The sequence below is a fragment of the Gossypium arboreum genome, chromosome 10 (assembly GCF_025698485.1).
Source record: "Gossypium arboreum isolate Shixiya-1 chromosome 10, ASM2569848v2, whole genome shotgun sequence".
Lineage (NCBI taxonomy): Eukaryota > Viridiplantae > Streptophyta > Magnoliopsida > Malvales > Malvaceae > Gossypium > Gossypium arboreum.
Genome location: NC_069079.1, coordinates 35,265,368 through 35,285,965, shown reverse-complemented (window position 1 = coordinate 35,285,965; position 20,598 = coordinate 35,265,368). Strand labels below are relative to the sequence as shown.

Genomic DNA, 20,598 nt, shown 5'->3' with positions numbered 1-20,598 from the left:
AGGCAACAACACAAAAGTCAACCATTAAGCCATGGAACATGTTTCATCTTTCCACATTGGCTTTTAAAATCATCACCTTATGAAGTCACTTACTTCATATGTTAACAAGTCACAATTTTCATAATAAAAATGTACAACAATTCCCTTTTAATTAATAAATTCATTAAAAGTGAGGTTTAAATTGTACAACCATCATTACATTTTTTTTTTAATTTCTCTCTTCAAGTAAACAAATAATTATAACACCCTTTTTCTACTTATTGATATCCATAATTATAACAAAATCATTATATTTATTTTCATTCTCTAATAGTTAAATTATGTTCTCATTAGTAGAGTTGATCCTTAAAAGAATAATTTAAAAAGCTTGTGTCCAATATGCTAGCGTTCTAAGCTCTCCTTTATCTTAATTGGCTCATCCACTTCCATGTACATCCTCACCATCTGCTGGCTCTTTTATTACGCATAAGTTACAAATTTACTCCCTATTTTTAATTTGATTATTTTTAATTTTTATATTTTTAATTTTTAAATTTTAGTCTTGATTAAACGATAATTTTAAATTAATTAAGTTAAAATTTATGATTTATCAAACATATAATGCTATGTTAATTTATTATTTTTATATAATACTCACAAAAATAATATCATCTTAATTAATGATTCAATTGCTACGGTTTTGAGTTAGAATTAAAATTTTAAAATTTAAAAGTGTGAGAATTAAAAATGAACAATTTAAAGAATATAAATTAAATTCACAACTTGTGTATGACTGTTGACTGATAACATAATTTGACGTAACGAATTTACTATTGTTATTTGGATTAAAGCTAAAATTTTAAAATTCGAAATCCATAAAAACTTAAATTTAGCAATGTGACAAATACATGAAGTAAATTTACCTATTTTCTTTCAACAAGAAATTTGATCAAATTGAGTTACATCTAGTAGAAAGATTGATATCAAAATTTCACCTCAAATTATTATTATTTTATTACTGTCCTGAAATTAGTTAATACCCAATTAAATTGAGTAAATGACCAAAAATACTATTACGCCCTTTCATAAACCCATACGCCCAAAACAAAACCCTAGAGAAAGCAATTTAAGCAAAAAAAAAAAAAGAAGAAGAAGATCTTAGCCGTTGATCTGAAGTCTATCATGGTGTCTCTATATTAGGGTTTTTAAGTTCTACACTATCTTTTATATAATCTATCTCCTCCTCCTTCCTCTTTAGCCGTCTTTCCCTCCCTCCCTCTCAGATCAAAGCTTCAAAATGGTAAGTCTTTCTAACGTCTACGCTCTCCCATCTTTTTCAACTTGAAGATATTTCTCTTCGTATGAAGGGCTTTAAGAAAACTTTATCAAACTGCTTGGATATTAATGAAATCTGATGGCTTTTTGAGTATTGATCATTTTTCCACTCTAGGTCTTTTTCATTCACCCAGTAATCACTCTTTAATTTTCTTTTTAATAGGTTGGTTTTATTTTGATTTGCGATTTGTTGGTAGTCATTTTATAGTAAAATGAAGGGGTTTAATCACTGTTTCTACTATAAGGTGCTAGAATAATGAAGGTTCTCTTTGGTCATTGTAGGCATTTGTCAAGGCTCAGAAAACCAAAGCTTACTTTAAGCGGTTTCAGGTTCCATACAAGAGAAGGAGAGGTATTTGTTTCTGTATAATGGTTACTTTGTGTTTATAATTTTAGAAATACTATTTGATCTTCTGGCTCTTGAGCGACTTTCTGATATGATTTATTGAATTTATTATGTGTAGAGGGAAAGACTGACTACCGGGCTAGGATTCGCCTAATCAATCAAGACAAGAATAAGTACAACACTCCTAAGTACCGATTCGTTGTCCGATTTGTATCCTTAAAGTTGTATATTGTTACATTGTCATTATACTTTTAGGTCAGCAACCAAACAGCTGCAAAATCGGAAATTTCCTACCAAACTCTAATTTTGTTTAATTGCAGAAATATTAGCCTAGCATATGTTGTGACATGAAAATGAAGTAATCCAATTGAAGTACTGTGTATTTGATTAATAACTCTACTTTTAGTGCTTTATTTTTATTCTGATGTTCTCATTGAAGACATTTTCATTCGTTTGCTGGAGACATTTCTAGTTTGTAGACCTTGACGTTTTGATTAGAGCAACAAAGATGTCACCGCACAAATAGTTTCTGCTAATATTGCTGGTGATATGGTTCTTGCTTCTGCTTACTCACATGAGCTTCCACGATATGGGCTTGAAGTGGGTCTTACAAACTATGCTGCAGGTATTCTATTTATTGACTTTGGATTATCTGTAAAATAAAAATTTATTTTTTTAACATGCTTTTGGTAAATTCCAACAGCTTATTGCACTGGTTTGCTGTTGGGGCGCCGTGTGCTTAAGATGCTCGAAATGGATGATGAGTACCAGGGCAATGTAGAGGTATTATATATACAGCCTTTCCACCATTTTCTGGTAAAAAAAAAAAATAGATATTGTTTCCTACATGATGTTTCTTTATTGATGGATTATATATTACTAGGCTACTGGAGAGGATTTCTCAGTTGAGCCAACTGAGACAAGGAGACCTTTCCGTGCTCTCCTTGATGTAGGGCTGATCAGGACAACCACTGGCAATCGTGTTTTTGGTGCTCTAAAGGTATCATAAAAGATTTATTTTCGGTTCTACTCTGTTTGAAATAATACCATTTTCTAGTATGTACCTTTCCCCTTCAATGGACCAACTATTCGAGTACATATTTTTGAAACATTCAATTTTGATTTCAGCCCGAGAATCCAAGTAATTGTAGAGGATCAGATCCTTTTATTCACTGAAGTCTGACATTTCGATTAATAGAATTGGTTTTGATCTTAACAGGGAGCCTTGGATGCTGGTTTGGATATTCCTCATAGCGACAAGAGGTTTGCTGGGTTCTCCAAGGACAACAAGCAGCTTGATGCTGAGGTTCATAGCAAGTACATATATGGTGGCCATGTTGCTGCATATATGAGGGTAAAAGATGTTATCCATAATAGTATCTCTCTTTCATTGAATTCGGTGATATAACGATTCATTTTTTATTCCTTTTCCGTCCGTAATGGTACATTATTGTTTTGTAGACTTTGATGGAAGATGAACCTGAGAAGTATCAATCTCACTTCAGCGAGTATATTAAGAGGGGAATTGAGGCTGATAACATCGAGTCCTTGTACAAGAACGTTCATGCTGCCATCCGAGCTGATCCAACTGCAAAGAAGACTGAAAAGGAGCCTCCTAAGCAGCACAAAAGGTCAGTGTTCAGTGCAGTGCAACTTGTGTGAATGCCATTAAAACTTGTATTTAGTTTTCTTTATGAATCTCTTACCATTTTTGTGTGCTCTGTTGCAGGTTCAACTTGAAGAAGCTAACATACGAGGAAAGGAAATCTAAATTGATTGAACGGTTACACACCCTTAATGCCGCTGCTGGTGCTGATTCAGAGGAAGAGGATTGAATGTAGGAATGCTCATTTCAAAGCACTAAAATTATTCCATGCTTTTCTTTATTATACATTGCTGTTGACTGCAGTTTTGTCCAGAACTGAGTTGCATTTTGTAAGGGGTTGAACTTATTTCGCATTTTGTTTCAATTTTGTTAAGAATTTTTGTTATTTTTTGCAATTCTAGTGTAATTGAATTATTAGATTTTTGGATATTTAGTTGCTTGTGAAATGCAATTTTAGCCAGTCACAGGCTAGCTTTGCAAAACTTCATCACTAACAATTAAAAAGGTTTATGAAGGTCTCAAAGTAAAAATTTAGTTACATTTTAAGGTTACTTGTTTCCTAATTTCAAAGAGAATGTTTTGACTATAAATGCCACCTAAAGTGAGGGTTATACTGAAATAATATGGTATGTCGACCAAATATTGAAGATTGTTAAGAAAATTTATATAAATTCAGCCAAAACTTATATCAAGATGATTGGTTTGAAGGGAATGTTTTAATATATTTGTGTTTAAATTTTGTATTTTATTAAAGGATTATTATATGCTATGTTATTTATATATTTATATTTTTAAATATTAATGAAGTTCTCTTTTAACTCTCTTTACTATCTACTTATGAAGTTTCTCCACAAATGACAAATGTCTTATTTATTTTTATATATTAATTTTTATTATATCTACGTATGTTATACCTTAAACTCATCTATAAAGGAGTAATTATTTGATACACGTGGAGCTTTTTAGACTTAACGTAATGCGTTAAGAGCAAGTTAGTTAGACTCTATCGATAAGTGTACTATTTTATTTTAATATTGATGTGTATTGGTATTGATATGTTTTAATGTATCAATGTTTTAAAACTTTTGTCATATATATTTATAATTTTAATTTATTGATAAATTATATATATTTAAATATTTTTGTATATATGTTTATTGTCTAAGTTTTAGTTTTTAATAAATTATATATTATTTTGGTGAAAATAATTTATATATTAGGACAATATTTTATATAGTGTTAGTGGAGTTTTAAATTCCAAAAGCGAGTAAAGAGTTTACAAGTGTTCTACAAACAGATAGTAAAATTCTAAAAGTTAAATATTTAAAAAATACACATGATAATTTTGTAAGGTTACTTGTGAAATAAAAAATACACTGCCTATGTACTAAACACTAACCCTTATATATTTTATATACATGCATATATATTTCCATTACATTCATTTAAATATATTTATATGTAAATATAAGTTTTAAAATTATTAATTAAGTTCAATAATTTGATTTAATAACTGTTAATTTTAGAAAAGTTAAATTAGTTAAGAAAAAAAAGTTGGCTTAAAATATCAATAATTTAAAATTATTTAAAATTATTGCACCAATCAAGATGCACTAATATTGACCGAAATAGGTTAAAATACACCAAAATGTTGATTAAATAGAAAGATACAAGACTTAATACCGATTTAGGATCAAATGATACATATTAACTGGTACGATATTAACTACCATGGTTAATAGTGTGACAAGTGTTCCGTTGATTTATATAGTTAAAATTATAATGTACCAACATCTTTAATACCCTTAATATGCTTATGAAATTTAAAAACTCTACAAGATAACTTTCATATTAAATATAAAATAATATTTGGTACACTATCAATAGAATTTTGAATTTCACAAACTAAGTCAAGAGTTAGTAAATGTCCTATAAAAATATAATTAAATATTAAAAATAAATATTTCAAAAATAGAGACATATGACAAAATTTTAAATCTATTTGTAGAATAAAAATATATACTCTCAATGTACAAAATAATAGTCCATTATACTCTATAAATAAATAATTTGACAAATATATTACAAAATACAATAAAATATATATAAATAAATGTTACACTTTCCAAAATCTAAAATCTTTACTATAAAATAATTACTCTTATGCTATGTTGTAAATAAGCAGAAGGACCGAACAGAGATATCTTAAGGTCATAAAAGGGTCCCACAACAAAACAACCTTATCGAGTCGCAACCAATGAGTTTTCCTATCTGTTTATTTCCAAACGTACAAACACTATCCGCTCAACACTCTCATTCCACGTCACAATTCGACTATAACTAAGTCCTTTTAAAAAAAATGTTGGCTCTTTTATTTATTGGAGTTGTTGAGACTTGAGGCAGAGCGAGTGTCAATGGCACATTCACTAACTCCTGTTCCAGCCACTGCAATAACCCCCATTGCCAAATCAAACAAGCTTGCATCTCACATTCCTACTTTAAGATTGCAGACGGTGTCAGCTTCTTACCAGACACCCCATCATGTCTTGGATGATAAACTAGTTCATCGCAGGTTTGCATATTGAAGCCCTTTTATATTGTATCATTGTACGCATATACTAATATGCCCATGTTTGAAAAATTTGCAGCATCATAGAAAGGGTCTAAATGTTTGGGTTTAGTCCTTAATTTCTGGTGTTTTACTGTGACTTGTGAGGGGAAATATTATGCTTTACTCTCTAAGCTAGAGAATTACCCTGACTGATACTTGCTAAACTTGTTAAACTTCTGGGTTTGAAGTTCAAACAGACAAATTATAACTTTCCAACATTGTCCGTTTTATGTTATGGAGGATGAAAATAATGCAGCATTATGTTATGTTTGTGGGGTTGGGTTCTATGGTGCAGGGCTGTGACATTGAGCTTGGCAGGGGCAATGCTGAGCTTGAATGTTGGTGACCAGAGGCAAGCAAATGCAGCTAGAAGGCCGCCACCTCCACCACCAGAGGAGAAAAAGGACCCGAGTGTGAGTGGAGTGCAGGCGAAAGTGTTAGCTAGCAAGAAGAGAAAGGAAGCAATGAAACAAGCTATGGCCAAGATGAGGGAGAAAGGAAAACCTGTTGATGGCACATCACCACCATCTGAATAGAGTTCGAAAATGTACATGCCTTATTAAAAAGGGAACTTTGTACTATTCTTAATAAGCAACTTTAATACAATTTTTATTCATTTTGGGTATTTCTCAAAACTTAAGGATCTTCATATTCTAGGGCAAAATTGGATAGGAAAAAAAGAGAGTAAAAGGCTACTGATTAAACATTACACAACATTGCTTTGTGTGTGTATGATTTTGTATGTGCTCAGGCAAGAACATTAAGGCCTTAACGGGGGGTTTTTTGACTTGTAATTGTATCCAATCCGAAATTGTCAGCTCTTCAAAAATATATGAAAGACAAAGTAGAAACATCAAAGCAAACATAATTCTAAAATTTAGTCATAGTAGACAAAAAATTCCTTACAGTATAATTTTACAGTAATAAGTATATATGAAGCCTCAAAATTGCAGTCTGGCTCTAAATCTTTTAGGAATACATTGTTTCAGTCCAGCAGCCAGTATGAATAGTTTTGCACAGCACAGTTTGATCCAATGCTTGCTCTCGATCACACATCATTTGCAGTTCATTTATTCTTGGGGGTTCTCATTGGATGTCACCCCTGTTGAGTTGTAAGCAGCATCAGCTGAAGAGGTGTCGATGTCATTCAGGCCCAGTTCTTCATTTTGTTCCCATGATCTCTCATATTCCTCAACTGCAGAAACAATCCAAATTTGTTGAATTGTACAAAGGAAAAGAGCCAACATAAGAATTATTGGAAAATAATGGCAAAGGGGGTAGCACTTCTTTGTCAAGATTAGAGAACTTACAAATTAATTGATGGTCATCTTTAATATCATCAGTTGCTGGTGCAATAAAAGAGTTAGCTAATGCATCATCCAGAATTAAAGTCCAAGGTTCTGTCATGCTCAAAATCTGCAAAATAGCAACCAGACCCCTCCGTGAGAAGAAAAAAGGTTAAGGTTTTCATTCTTTACTTGTACAGATCATTTGATGTTTATCTCATTCTGCAAAAGTGTCAACGACTGACGTATGCAAAGCATCTCCATATCCTTCCCATATACATGAAACAAAAACATAAGAACAAATATATGGGTCATATGTATGGTTTAAGTCTGAGGAAGATGAGGCAGTAATCTTCATCGTTAATTTTGCATGTTTATTGCTATACATCTCAATCTATCCTCGATTTTAAATACACCAAGTATCCATCATATTTAAATTTAAGTTATTAATTGATAAAGAACATGCATTCTAGGCACTCGTATTTATCAAGAAACTGAAATGGCACACAGGCATACCGACTGGCAGAGCTGAAATGAACCAGTATTCTATGTAACCAGGTTACATAAAATTTTACCAGAGGCAGTGTTGAGATAGTACCTTGTTCAACCTTGCTTTAAAGTCTAGCCACTTGTTTTTCTTAGATTCGTCAAGACTATCTCCAAAAGTAAATCCATGCACTCTCTCAAGGCCTGAACACAGAGTTTGGGAATAGTACAATTAATATGCATAAGATACATAATTAAAGAACCTCATGTCAAACTCATGCAATGAGGAAACAAGGTAGTGACAGTTGCCCAAGAACATCAAATAAAAAAAAAATGTGGAAGCAAATAGAGGGAACTTGGTTGAATAACCTAGGAATGAAGCAAAAGTTCTAGCTAAATGAAGATGTGGAGGTCTACGCTGTACATGGTAGCAAACTAGCCTCACTCTGCTCTAGAAATATAAAGCATCGCTTGTAAGATAGAGTCATTACAGGGTGAAAGGCTCAAACTTTGTAAATAAAAGTGGATGTGGACTATAAACAACAGAATCAGCAAGCAAACGAAATTTAGTCTCACTCTCTTCCGGAACACCTAAACGAGGTTGTGAAGAGAACAATTTGAGGGTGAAGTGCTCAAACTTAGCAAACAATGAAGGAAAAAGAACTATAAATAACAGAATCAACAATCAAACAGAGTTTCACATGGAAAAATTAAATGAGTAATAAAGTACTCACTTTCACTAATTTTGGTAATCAAACCTTCAACCGTTGTAACAACCCCACCAAGTGTGCCACTAGCTAGCTCCAAATCAAGTTCTGGGACTTTTACACTTGCAGTATCTGACTGATAAACTTAAAAAACCACTTGTTAGATAACTTACCATAAGCATGGAAAAAAGAACGGGCAGAACATGCCATTTCAATCCCATGAAATGTTCATTACATGCTTGAGGGAAAGGTGACGCCCAGTGTAATAATAGTATCAAAAACTTGAGGGGATGCAATGTTAACTTAAATTGCTAAATGGGCAAACTAAATTAATGACTATATTAGTACCTGTTACAGCCATGAAAATATATTTTATATGGCCAAGATATGATAATACTGTGGATGCAATCAGCCTTTAAGTGTGATTGCTAACAATCCCTATTACAACCTTATATTTCCTTTTTCCCTTGATTTCCCTCTAATTGAAGCTCGGGTTGTTTATTTACATTTCACTCTCATATTCAGAAAAGAAAATTGTCTACATCAAATACAAATTGCCACTAGACACCCTTCTCAAAGGAAGGCTGCCTTGGCCAAAACATAACTTTGTAGATTTACCTCAACAAATTACATCCGCAAAGATCTAAAAACTCTTAAACATTGAATTAAGAACTAGTGACTATTGCAAACAAACGCACTATATTTGTCTTGTTAACTCGTGCATTGTTGCAAAAAAGAGAGGAAAAAAAGGGAATACCAGTCTATGTAGGCATAAAGAATTTAACTTGCGCAAACAAACAAGTAGGAAATGCAGCATTTTGTTGAGAAACTAGTCATTAACACAATGCACTACGAAAAATGATATTGTGTCATCAGAACAAACCTTTATAACATCACGGCTTAAATCATTGATGTTTTTCACAGACAGGGTTATTCTCTTTCCCTTGTCAGGAATTGCCCCACCAGGTTTCAACTGCAAGTTAAGCATGGTTAATAACGACAAAGTAATTGGGCTAAAAGACTAGTAAGAGCAAAATCATCACCAACCTCAGAATTTCTGTAGCCACAAGCATCGCATGTGGATGCCATGACAATAACTTCTTGAAAATATGGAATCCCTGTATGTGGTTAAGCTCAACAAAGTTATAGATAAAACTTTGTAATAGACCATATGTGACGACACCTGATTCAGATAAAATGGCTTTGCAACAATATTCTTAAGTCTGTAACCAAGATGCCAACAGACCAAGAGGTCTGGGCAGGGAGGGGGATATGTGCTTGTCGTGACCATAAAATAAGATAAATGTATCATTAAATCATTACTCCAGATCAGACATCTGAGATGCAAGCATCTTTCCACTTGACACTCATGTTAACAGTACTCATGAAGAACCATTAGAATCTGCTTCACCTCCTCTATAATTGCTATGATAAAGCAACATATCAATATTCGAAACATCTACAACTTCCATACTTTATATGAGCAAGACAAAAATGGAAAGCACAATGAACAAATAACTAGTCATTTTTAATCAAATTCAGATACACTCATCATGTATAGTACTAAAACTGGATCAGATCATGTAGCAGAAATAACCATGACAATTACAGAGGATACTAGTTACAAACATCCGAGTCTCACATCTGGCAGCACAGGCTCCACATGTTGATGGGAAAGTCATCACCTACTTGAAGGCAAGAAAAAGTACCAGAAAAAATAGGTATAAGGGGAATTTAAGACAAAATGGTAAATCCTAGTATACAATAAAATTAAGCATACTTAGATAGAGGGGTGTGTGTGTTTTCTTTTTCATTTAAATGAAGATAGCAACTTTAAGGAGAGAAGTGAAAAGGAAGAGACTAAATTGCCAGTGCCAATCACAATCCCTCTCTCCCTCTCCTATCTTTCTTTGTTTTTGGAATTCAAACAATAAGAGGTTAATGCACTACACTTAAAATCACTTGTCTTCACCTCTCATCAATTTGGTTCTTTTATTTCTTCCCATGAATCTATCTAATATAACAAATATAACAGTTGAAATTGGCTTACCTCTTCTGGTGCAGAATACCGGAATAAAGCCTCCACAATTTCAGCACTATTACTCTGAGCAATAGCCTTTTGACCAGCTGCCGCTCCTACTGATCCATGTGGTTGTCTTCTTATTTGATCAACATCATTGCTTGTTTCCTCCATAGCTGCATCAGCATTCAACTGTGACGGGTCAACAAGATATCCCAACAATGCTTGTTGTTCAGGAGTTCGATCATAGAATTTGATGCTCAATGATGGATCAGGAGATGGAGCAAACCTGATGACATTACAACATTCTAATGAAAGCTAGATTAAGGCAACTTAAGATTTTAAAATTTCTAAAACTCTAAAGCTATCCAATCAAAAGTGCTAGTCAAATAAATTTTCTAGTTCAAGCTAAAAAATAAGCAAAAAGAATTTAAAATTTCAGTTCTTGTCCGGTGACAAACACTCTGATCATTTACATGGAAACGACTACTTTTCATTTGAACAATCCATCATGCCTAAAGCATAAGCACATAAATAAAAACATAAAAGGTCATTAAAAAATAAAGTTTTTCCTCTTACGGGTTCTCAATAAAGCTGTTTCCAGCAGGGTCATCCAAGATGAAGGTGAAAGGTGACTCCCCTGTTGCGCAAGCTCTCAGCTTCAACAAAAACTGGTCAATTGCCTCTCCAGTCTGAGGATCCACTTTCTGTCCAGTAAAATCAAATCAGGTCAAGTACCGAAAACTACATAACATCAATCAACATTAAATGTCAATCACAAAATAAACCTTGCGTTCTTCTTGAAGGGCCTGCAGTCCATCTATAGCTCGTACTAGTATTCCTTCCACCTAGAAGCATTAGACAATATCTGAGTTGATTGCAAAAATAAGATGAAGAAAATCCAAAATATATATTGGATAAATGGGTGGCCTCTGTGAAGCACCGAACAGATAAATACAGCATAAACGTAATAGGCAAGAGAATCGAGTAAATACCGTTGATAAACTTCCCCGTTGAGCCTCAGGAGGGATCTCAAAATCCAGTTCAGGGATCTACAAGAAGAAATAAACCATGTAGGAAAAAAGGAACAATTCAAAATATTTTAGTTGAGACATATATATTGGAGCCAATCCTCGATGAAACATAAACAGAAATATAAAATTGAGTTCATGATCATTGCAAGAAAATGTACCTTTATGGTAGCAGACTCGGATTTCACCACTTGTCGGCTAAACAACTACATTAAAGAGACGTATTAGTATGGCGTAGTTACCACTTATTACAGCTAGTGCTTCTTCAAATCGTAGACAAAGCTTACGGAAAAACACATAAAACAATATAAAACATAAAGAAAGCATTGAACTTTATATTAGAATCAAGAACTAACGACAACCTTGGGATCTCCTGGTTGGACCTCCAAACGGTAATGGCATCCCTTTGGTTGAATTTCACCAGCAAATTGAACTTCATTGTTCCTAATATACACAAATAGAAGCGTTTAAAAAAACTTTTCAAAAGGAACATCAGTTTTAAGCATATAGTAAGTAACAAACGAGATTACCTTTCACCACAATGCGGGCATTCAAAAGCAGAGAGCAAGACCTGAAAGCCAAAAAACATAAATCACTAAAAAAAAAGGGAAAAGAGTTCAACGCTTTGATAATTACCTTCCTAAAATGAGGAATTGAGGTCAATAAAAACCTTGTTATTCCCTGTATAAAAAAAATCAAATAAATACAAACAACAATGATGAAATAAAAAAAAAAGAACTAAATTCATAATAAATATTAAAAGGAGAGAGAGAAAGAAAGAAGTACATTCTGGGTGCAGCGCATGCAGAGGCTTTCGACTTGATAAAGAGGAGCGGCGTTATCGTCATCAGCAGATATAGCTTCAGCTACTGAACCGACGTCGTCTACTATTTTCTCTTTATTGCCTTCCATCTCTGTCTGGTTTCCTTTTTTCTTCGATCTTGTAATATTATATCAGCCAGCCGCGGAGACGAAGAAGGAGAAGAACGGCGGACAAATGTAAGAAAGGAAAGGCTTCGAGGAGTTTCCTGAGGTCTCTCAATAGTTTTAGTTTAGACACAATCTGGAGAAGCCCAAACTCAAAGCCCGCTTGTCGTTGACTGTTACCAGATTGGTCAAACCAACGAGTTGACACGTCACCATTATCTTTCTTATATAAGACTAAAGGCAAATTTAAGAAACTTTAATTGAAATTAGAGACATGAATTGAGTTTCGGTTGGAATTCTATTTGAGGTAAATATTGAATGGTTGGACTTCCATTCAAATTACACTTGTATGTTAAAAGTAAGTCTATGAGTTTGATTTTTGAAAATATTATTATGTTTTTTATTTTTTACTTTTGATTTTTATTGTTTTTAAATTGAAAATTACATTTTGCTAATTAAAAATAATTTTTATTTTCAATTATAAAACATAAAAACATGATTGGTACCCTATTTTTTAGAATAGAAAGATAAAAATAAAATAAAAAACTGACATTTAAATTAAGGTGAATTCATTAATTAAATTTAAAATTAAAACTCATTTAATTTTTTCAAATTTTATAAAATATTTTTTGTTTTCCAAAACCATTCTCAAAATTTTCAAATATTTATTCCATTTTGTTAAAATTTAAGAACTAAAATGTTCTCTTTCTCCTCAAGTTAAGATATAGATATTTAAATTAAACTTACTTAATAATTTGAGTTGCTTAAACTCTAACAAAAACTCGTCTAGTGAGGTAGAAACCAACTAAAACTATATAGTATACTCACATGCTTATACCAAAAATTATTGGGTTCACAACCTAACAATCCGTCATTGGCAGATACTAATAGGAAGGTCCTTTACACAAAACTTACTAAAAGAATCCACTGTTTGGCGGGTTTCCCACAATGACCACGCCAACACATATGGACATGTAACCTATACTTCGTCAAAAGACGAATCCTTCAACCAAGTTATTATAGACTTACCCGATTAGCCAAACAGTCCACTAATCATGGCGTGACAACCAACACTTAACACAACACTGAGAGATAGGGCATAAATCAGCCTTCCCTAACTTATACTTAACCAACACTCGCCCACACATATCACCAACAAGGACTACATCGGGCGGGATGTTACATGAATAATAACCTTCAGTGCCGCCATTACCCTTGGCTATACCAACGTCAAATCAACAACCAATCATTGGGTCTTGGACTAATAAAATAATTTTGGTAGGTGTCATCGTTACCAATGCTTGAAATAAGAAAATATTAAAAAAAAAAAACAAAGGAAAAAATAATATATATGTTAGGCCCATGACCTGAAGGGTCAACTCAAGTCAGGTGGCAAGCTCATTTAGACAAGGATCTTGGCGGCACCGAGCCTGCCACTAACCCAATTTGACCCTTCAAGTCACGGCCTTCAAACCTCCCCCACTGTTCCCATTATAAATACATACACTACACCACATAGCCCCTCCAGCCCTCAATTTATTATTTAAAAAGAATATCAACCTTTTCGTTTTTATTTTAGTGTTCTGAAAAAAAAAACTAAATTCTTTGCAATTGATAAAAGAAATTGTGGATTTTATTCATCCGGAAGTTAGAAAAAAAACTTGAAATTTTCAATTGATACTCAAAATTTGTCTTCCGTGATTTCAATTTTTGAATAGATATGTGGACCCATTTACCCAAAAAGATCCATTTCCAAACAAAATTATGAAAATGGGCCAATTAACAAATTATTTACGGAAAATGGCCAGTCTTGGAAAAACGTGTCTACGTGACCGCATTTTAGGAGGGAAAATCCAGTAAAGTGCACCCCTGGGGGAGCGCTTTGTGCCACGTCAGCAAATTGCGCCTACGTGGACGCGTTTTGCTGACGTAGCACAAAGCTCTCCCCCAGGGGCACGCTTTGCTGGATTTTTATATTTAGGGATATTTACATGTTTAGTCCTAAGGTTTTTTAGGATTCTTAGGGTTAGGGTTTTGCTAAAATAAGTTAGGATTTAGTGGTTATTTTTAAAAAAAAATAGGTTAGGGTTTAAAATTTTAGTAGATTTTTAAAATAAATCAGATTTTATTTTATAAAAATATTTAAATTAGGGTTTATGATTTTAAATAAATTAATAAATTAAGGTTTAAAGGTTTAAATAAATAAAATTAGGGTTTTAAATAAATTAAACTAAGATTTATGGTGTTTAAATAAATAAATTAAATTAGGGTTCTAGTGTTTTAAATAATTTAAATTAGGGTTTATGGTTAAAATTAATTAAATTAGGGTTTAGTTTTTTTTAAAAATGACATTGGGTTTATTTTTTTAACAAAATTGACTATTTTGACATCGAAAAAATAATTTTGAGAAGACGGTTCTGAACAAATAGTGTCAAAAATACTTCAAGAATGATGCACTGTCAGCAAAATTATAGAAAAAAATCTCCCACGTGGACTCTCTTTTTCTATAGTAGTTCCTAAAAAAATAATTTTGAGAAGACGTTTCTGAACAAATAGTGTCAAAAACACTTCAAGAAGGATGCACTGTCAGCAAAATTTCTGAAAAAAACTCCCACGTGGACGCCCTTTTTCTATAGTAGTTCCTGAAAAAATAATTTTGAGAAGACGTTTCTGAACAAATAGTGTCAAAAACACTTCAAGCAGAATGCACTGTCAGCAAAATTTCTAAAAAAAGCTCCCACGTGGACGCCCTTTTTCTATAGTAGTTCATGCTTGGCCTTAGGCTATATAAACAAGGCAAATATCATTCTCAGGTTACATAAGTTACAGCAAGAAAAATTAGAAAGACTAACATAATAAAAATTGAAGATGAGTGAATGTATTAGTGCTGTTATTTACTATGATGGTGAAGTCCGTGACACCGAGAACGATGTTTTTTTTTATCAGAAAACACAGCTCAAATGGCTTTTAACTAGAGTATAGATTTTATAGAATTTCGTAAAAGAATTAGGTTCAAAATCTTTGGAACGATGCCAAGTAGGGTTTTTTCTATTAAGTATCGATTTTGTGCTTCGATTGATCCTGTGACATATGATGCATTTAATATCAAAGGTGTTTGTAGCTTTGAGGCGATGGTGCAGACTCATATCGCTAGTGGACACCCTATCTTGATATATATGTTCAATTTTCATTGCCAAATAAAACATTTACGACTTCAACATCAACTGTTGTTCGAGAGGAATACACGACCTGTAACGTCCCCTACCCCATACCGTCGCCGGAACAGGGTTACGAGACATTACCAGTCAGTACAGTACTATACAGACATTAATTAAATATAAACGTTCAGACTCATCATAATTTTAAGATGTCGTCCCTTTAATGGGCCCTCGCGGTCTAATATGAACAGTAAAATCAATTCGGAACTAATTTTGAATTACTACGAATTTTTCTTTCAAATTTCAAATTCATACTATATACCTTTGCCAACCATAATTTACTTATTTTATCAATACTTTCACAACCTAAATGACTCTCATAAGACATCCTAGGTACATGCCATTACCAATACTCAACATACTTTACCTCATTAAATTCGGGATTGGCCTGGGATACTGATTCAACGGTCTAACCTTAACTCGCATACGTAAACAAACCGTGACACGAGTATACACTCGTGGTATTTCTATAATCCAAACACTTAAACAATTATAAAACATATTAATTTTATATATTGAACTATTCAAACTCAATGAGTATTCAAACATTCACTTTCCAACCAATGTTTTGGTCTACTTTAAATTCAAAATCATTTATTATTTTTCAATAACAATTAATCAATCAGTAATATTCATTAACAACCAATCAATCAGAATGATTATTTATTCAAGAATATCGATTATTCGGTAACAATCAATTATTCAATAATAATCAGTTATTCAGTAACAGTCGATCTTTCCAGTTCCTTTATTTATCCCTATTAACATGACTCGGACTCAGACGGATACACGGATCCAACCAACACACTAGTACGGCACATAGTGCCTCATCGGCCGTCAAAAAAGAATAAAGATAACGAGAGCAAGATGGTACACGAGTGCCTCATCGAACAAATTCAAACAAGAATAAGAACATTACGGTACATAGAGTACCTCATCAGAACAAATCCAAAACAGTAACAGTAATGGTAACAGTAACAATATCCGACACACAAAGTGCCGAATCGGTAATGAATGATATGATAATAGTAGTCGGCACATAAGTGCTCGATCGAAGCCAAGCAAAACCCGTACTCTTCCATATCCTATGGCATGCCAACTATATCCGACTAGTCCGACTAATTAATAGGGTATTTAATTCATTTTCAGTTTTCAATTAATTCATATTTTAATTAATTAACTATATATTTTCAATTCAATATAATTCCATTCACTTTTCACTAATAAATATTCAATTTCATAATAATCACAATTTTCTATCAATTTTATCACACTTCCAACTACATATATTTTCCAATATAACAAATATTTATTATTCAATTTCTACATCAATATTCATTTCAATTCAAACATTTATATATATTCATAAATCAATTCAATATAAATTTATAACACACTAAATTAATCCATTTCCATTATAGACACAATAATTCTCACTTCAACATTTATTAATTGCATTGAATAAAAAAAATATAACAATTAATAACTAGATTCGGATTATAGAAATACAAACCGTAATTTTTGAGCTAACTCCCGTTGACTTTGTCTTGTCCTTTCTTAGCCGAGATTTCCGGTACCACATTGACTACGAAATTAATACAATTCATAATCATTAATACATTACTAATTTATATCTTGAGTTACAGAATTCTAAATTAAGATCCGCTAATTTTTTCTGAAACTATACTCACAAATCTTCTTACCATAAAATTTTCAGAATTTTTGGTTTAGCCATTAAGTACAGTTTATTCTTTAAATTCACCCCTATTCTACTATCTGACAGTTTCGACCCTTCTTCACTAAAAATTAATTATCTCACGGTACAGAACTCGGATAATATTCCCATTGATTTCTCCTGAAAATAGACTCATTAGGAATTCTAAACAATAACTTTAAGCCTCTAATTATTTTTCTCCAATTTTTGATGATTTTCCAAAGTCAGAACAGAGGAACCCGAATTCATTCTGACCTTGTCTCACAAAATTCATTATATCTTATAATTTACAATTCAATTGCTTATACTGTTTCTTCTATAAGAAACTAGACTCAATAAACTTTAATTACATATTTTATTAATCCTATAATTCAATTTATACAATTTTTGGTGATTTTTCAAACTTAGACTACTGCTGCTGTCCAAAATAGTCTTAGTGCAAAATATTGATTTTCTACTTTTAATTTCAATTTAATCTTAACTAAATTCACTTACTTTTCTATCTTAATTCATACTTTATTTCTACTCAATTTTTAACCAAACTTAGACATAATTATATATTTTCATCATAAAACCATTATTTTGAAATTCTTTCAATTTAGTCCTTAAAGCATAAAACTTATGAATCACTTTACAATTCAATCCTTATTTCATTTCTAACTTGAATTTCTATCAATTTAGCCCTTAATTCATCATTTAACTCAACATGAACATTATCTAGAAATCTAATAACTTTCAAAATATCAACTTAATTTCATCAAAATCTTGTTCCAAAACTTCTAAAACATCAAAATTAAGTAAAAATGGCTAAATTGACTTACCAATTAAACTTTCAAACCTTGAAATCTAAAATTTCCCTTTTCTCCCTTTCTTTCTTTTCTTTCCTTCCTTGCTCTCTGTTTCGTTTCATTCTGTTTCTTTTCTATCTTTTATTTTTCATTTGTTTTTCTTTTGTTTTACTTTATATATATATATAATATGTTAACTTAATAAATATCTAATTAATATCAAATATTTATTTTACATTTGTATCCATTTATTATCCACACACTTGTCATAATTTAATATATTTATTACATAAAAATCTTATAATATAAATATTTAATTAATAAATATCTTTTATAAATAATAAATATCTACTAATAATTAAATATACATATTACAAATGTATGTATTCAATTTATTACACATGTATTTTATAATTACCACACATTTGTCATTATTTTAATTTATTTCATAATATAATATAATATTAATATTAATTAATAATTATAGCAATAATTTAATATTTAAATAAATATCTATTTATTATCAAATACTTATATCAAATCATTTTCATACACTTGTCTTTCTTTTATTTATTTATCATTTAATATCAATTTAATAATAATAAATACATTAATACTTACTTAAATAATAAGTAAATACATACATGTATTACAAATGTATGTACATTATTTATCACACATGTATTTTATTTTTATCACACACTTGGCACTCACTTTGGCTTATTTGCTTATTTAATCCCCTCAATTTTCTTTATTCTATAATTAAACTTTCACACTTCATTCAATTTAATCATTTTATCCATTTATCCTTAATTAAGCTAAATTTACTTCATTAAACTCTAATTAACCATTCGACTAACTTCATAAATATTTTTAATAATTATTTACTAATCCATTTTTCAGAAATGGAGACCCGAAAATACATTTTTCTGATAACCTTAAAATTCGGGTCGTTACACGACCCCTAGCCGACACTCCGTTAGTGGGAGGCAGAACACGGAAGAGCACCTGTGTTTGGTGGTAGTATGGAAAACACAAATCCTGCACGACACTCGGTTAGTGGATGGGACATGCACATCGGTGGGTCGATGTTCGATGCTGGAAATACGTATTGGGGAATGACATCAACTTCTAGTGGTTGACAACCCACATCTGATTGGGGACGTTACAAAACGTCCACAAGAAGGGATGATGTATTCCCTACGACGTCCACCAGTGAGGGGACCTCATACATTGCAGATCATAGTGGGTTGGATGATGAGTCCAATGTGGATCCACCTCGAGAGCCCGGCCCCGATGGTGCAGAACTTGCTTTATTTTTTGAACCAGAGCCTGTTCCATCTGAACTTGAAGACGTTGAAAGGGGTTCAGATAAAGAAGAAGAAAATTCGCGATTCAGGGCGTACTCGTCTCCAGCCACCTGCATAATATCGACATGTCGACAGATAATGTGTTGGAGTTTCCAGAGCTACCACACAGAACCCGTGATCGTACAAGTTCGCCGTTTGATTCAGGTGATTTGAAAGTTGGTAATGAGTTTTCCAGTAAGGATAGTTTTCTTGGTGCTTTGAAACAATATAGCATCAATTACGGGGTTAACTACAACGTGGTTAAATCCAAATCCGAGAAGTTCGAGGCCAAGTATGCAGTGCAAGACGATACATGTTCATGGAAAATCATGGCTTCTCTTAAGAAAATGATAGGCTTGTGGGAGATAAAAAAAATACAAAGGTCCACATACCTGTATTGTCGGTACAGTATCACTGGGTGTTTAGGGTTTTGAATAATAATATTATTACTTAATGTTGCATTATTTAACGTAATCCATTGATAGGTGTCTTATAAGATCATCCCAAGATAGATTCAGGCATGATAGCTACCTTAATACTACCGATGTTGAATGCGGATCCTAAGACTTCTGTGTCATGCATAATTGCCAGTATTCGTAGCCAATTGAGGTACACGCCCTCTTACCGCAAGACTTAGATAGCTAAGCAAAAGGCACTGAAAAAGATGCATAGTGGGCAGGACGCTTCATATAATGAGGTTTGGCAGTGGTGTCAGGTGCTGGAGAGGTACGTCCTAAGTTGCATAACAGACCTTGAAACGGTCCCTATAACAATCCGGTTTTGACCCTAGTCGGAATAGTAGTTTCGGGACCACAAATTCGAGTTAGAGAAATATTTTAATATTATTTTCTGTGTCTATTATAAGTAAATTGGCATGTGTAAAAATCTTGTGTAAAAATTTAACTATTTGTGTGCTCAATTTTCAAAAAGGACCTAATCGCGAAAAAGGTAAAAGCTGTGTGCTAGATGTTAAAAGTGCTTAATTGACTTGGATTTATAATTGTGATGTATTTAGGTAGTTATTTGACCAAATTTATGATTAAATGACAATAGTGGACATTAGTGGATGGCATATTAATGTTTTGATAAGGGTAATTTGAGAAAATGTATATTTAAGTAATTAAAATAAAATAAAACATGAAACAAAGCCATTATCATCCTTGTTCTTGCCAAAAATACAAATAAAATAAAAGAA

The 20,598-nt window shown here is 32.3% G+C and overlaps 3 protein-coding genes and 1 long non-coding RNA gene across 4 annotated transcripts; 2 read left to right on the top strand and 2 right to left on the bottom strand.

Annotated features, from left to right (window-relative positions):
- The first annotated feature begins 1,093 nt into the window (after positions 1–1,093).
- Positions 1,094–3,748, top strand: LOC108487062 (60S ribosomal protein L5-like). The gene is made up of 9 exons (XM_017791286.2): positions 1,094–1,279; positions 1,597–1,666; positions 1,779–1,870; positions 2,159–2,285; positions 2,364–2,443; positions 2,544–2,660; positions 2,880–3,014; positions 3,122–3,291; positions 3,390–3,748. Exons 1-9 carry the CDS (start codon positions 1,277–1,279, stop codon positions 3,493–3,495), a joined length of 900 nt encoding a protein of 299 aa, XP_017646775.1. The 5' UTR covers positions 1,094–1,276; the 3' UTR covers positions 3,496–3,748.
- A 1,857-nt stretch (positions 3,749–5,605) lies between these two features.
- Positions 5,606–6,512, top strand: LOC108489495 (uncharacterized). Its single transcript, XM_017794087.2, has 2 exons — positions 5,606–5,838; positions 6,173–6,512. The coding sequence occupies exons 1-2, from the start codon at positions 5,681–5,683 to the stop codon at positions 6,411–6,413; spliced, it is 399 nt and encodes a 132-aa protein (XP_017649576.1). The 5' UTR covers positions 5,606–5,680; the 3' UTR covers positions 6,414–6,512.
- Positions 6,358–15,940, bottom strand: LOC108489494 (uncharacterized). The gene is made up of 17 exons (XM_017794086.2): positions 15,920–15,940; positions 12,194–12,507; positions 12,044–12,088; positions 11,938–11,978; positions 11,770–11,851; positions 11,569–11,613; positions 11,372–11,428; positions 11,165–11,224; positions 10,956–11,083; positions 10,407–10,665; positions 9,975–10,041; positions 9,404–9,474; positions 9,240–9,329; positions 8,384–8,492; positions 7,762–7,853; positions 7,188–7,293; positions 6,358–7,072 (listed from the first exon to the last, which is right to left on the bottom strand). The coding sequence occupies exons 2-17, from the start codon at positions 12,317–12,319 to the stop codon at positions 6,948–6,950; spliced, it is 1,503 nt and encodes a 500-aa protein (XP_017649575.1). The 5' UTR covers positions 12,320–12,507; positions 15,920–15,940; the 3' UTR covers positions 6,358–6,947.
- A 1,145-nt stretch (positions 15,941–17,085) lies between these two features.
- Positions 17,086–18,248, bottom strand: LOC128281840 (uncharacterized). Its single transcript, XR_008272109.1, has 2 exons — positions 18,088–18,248; positions 17,086–17,137 (listed from the first exon to the last, which is right to left on the bottom strand). It is a non-coding gene; the product is annotated as an uncharacterized LOC128281840 (long non-coding RNA).
- Between the last annotated feature and the right edge of the window lie 2,350 nt (positions 18,249–20,598).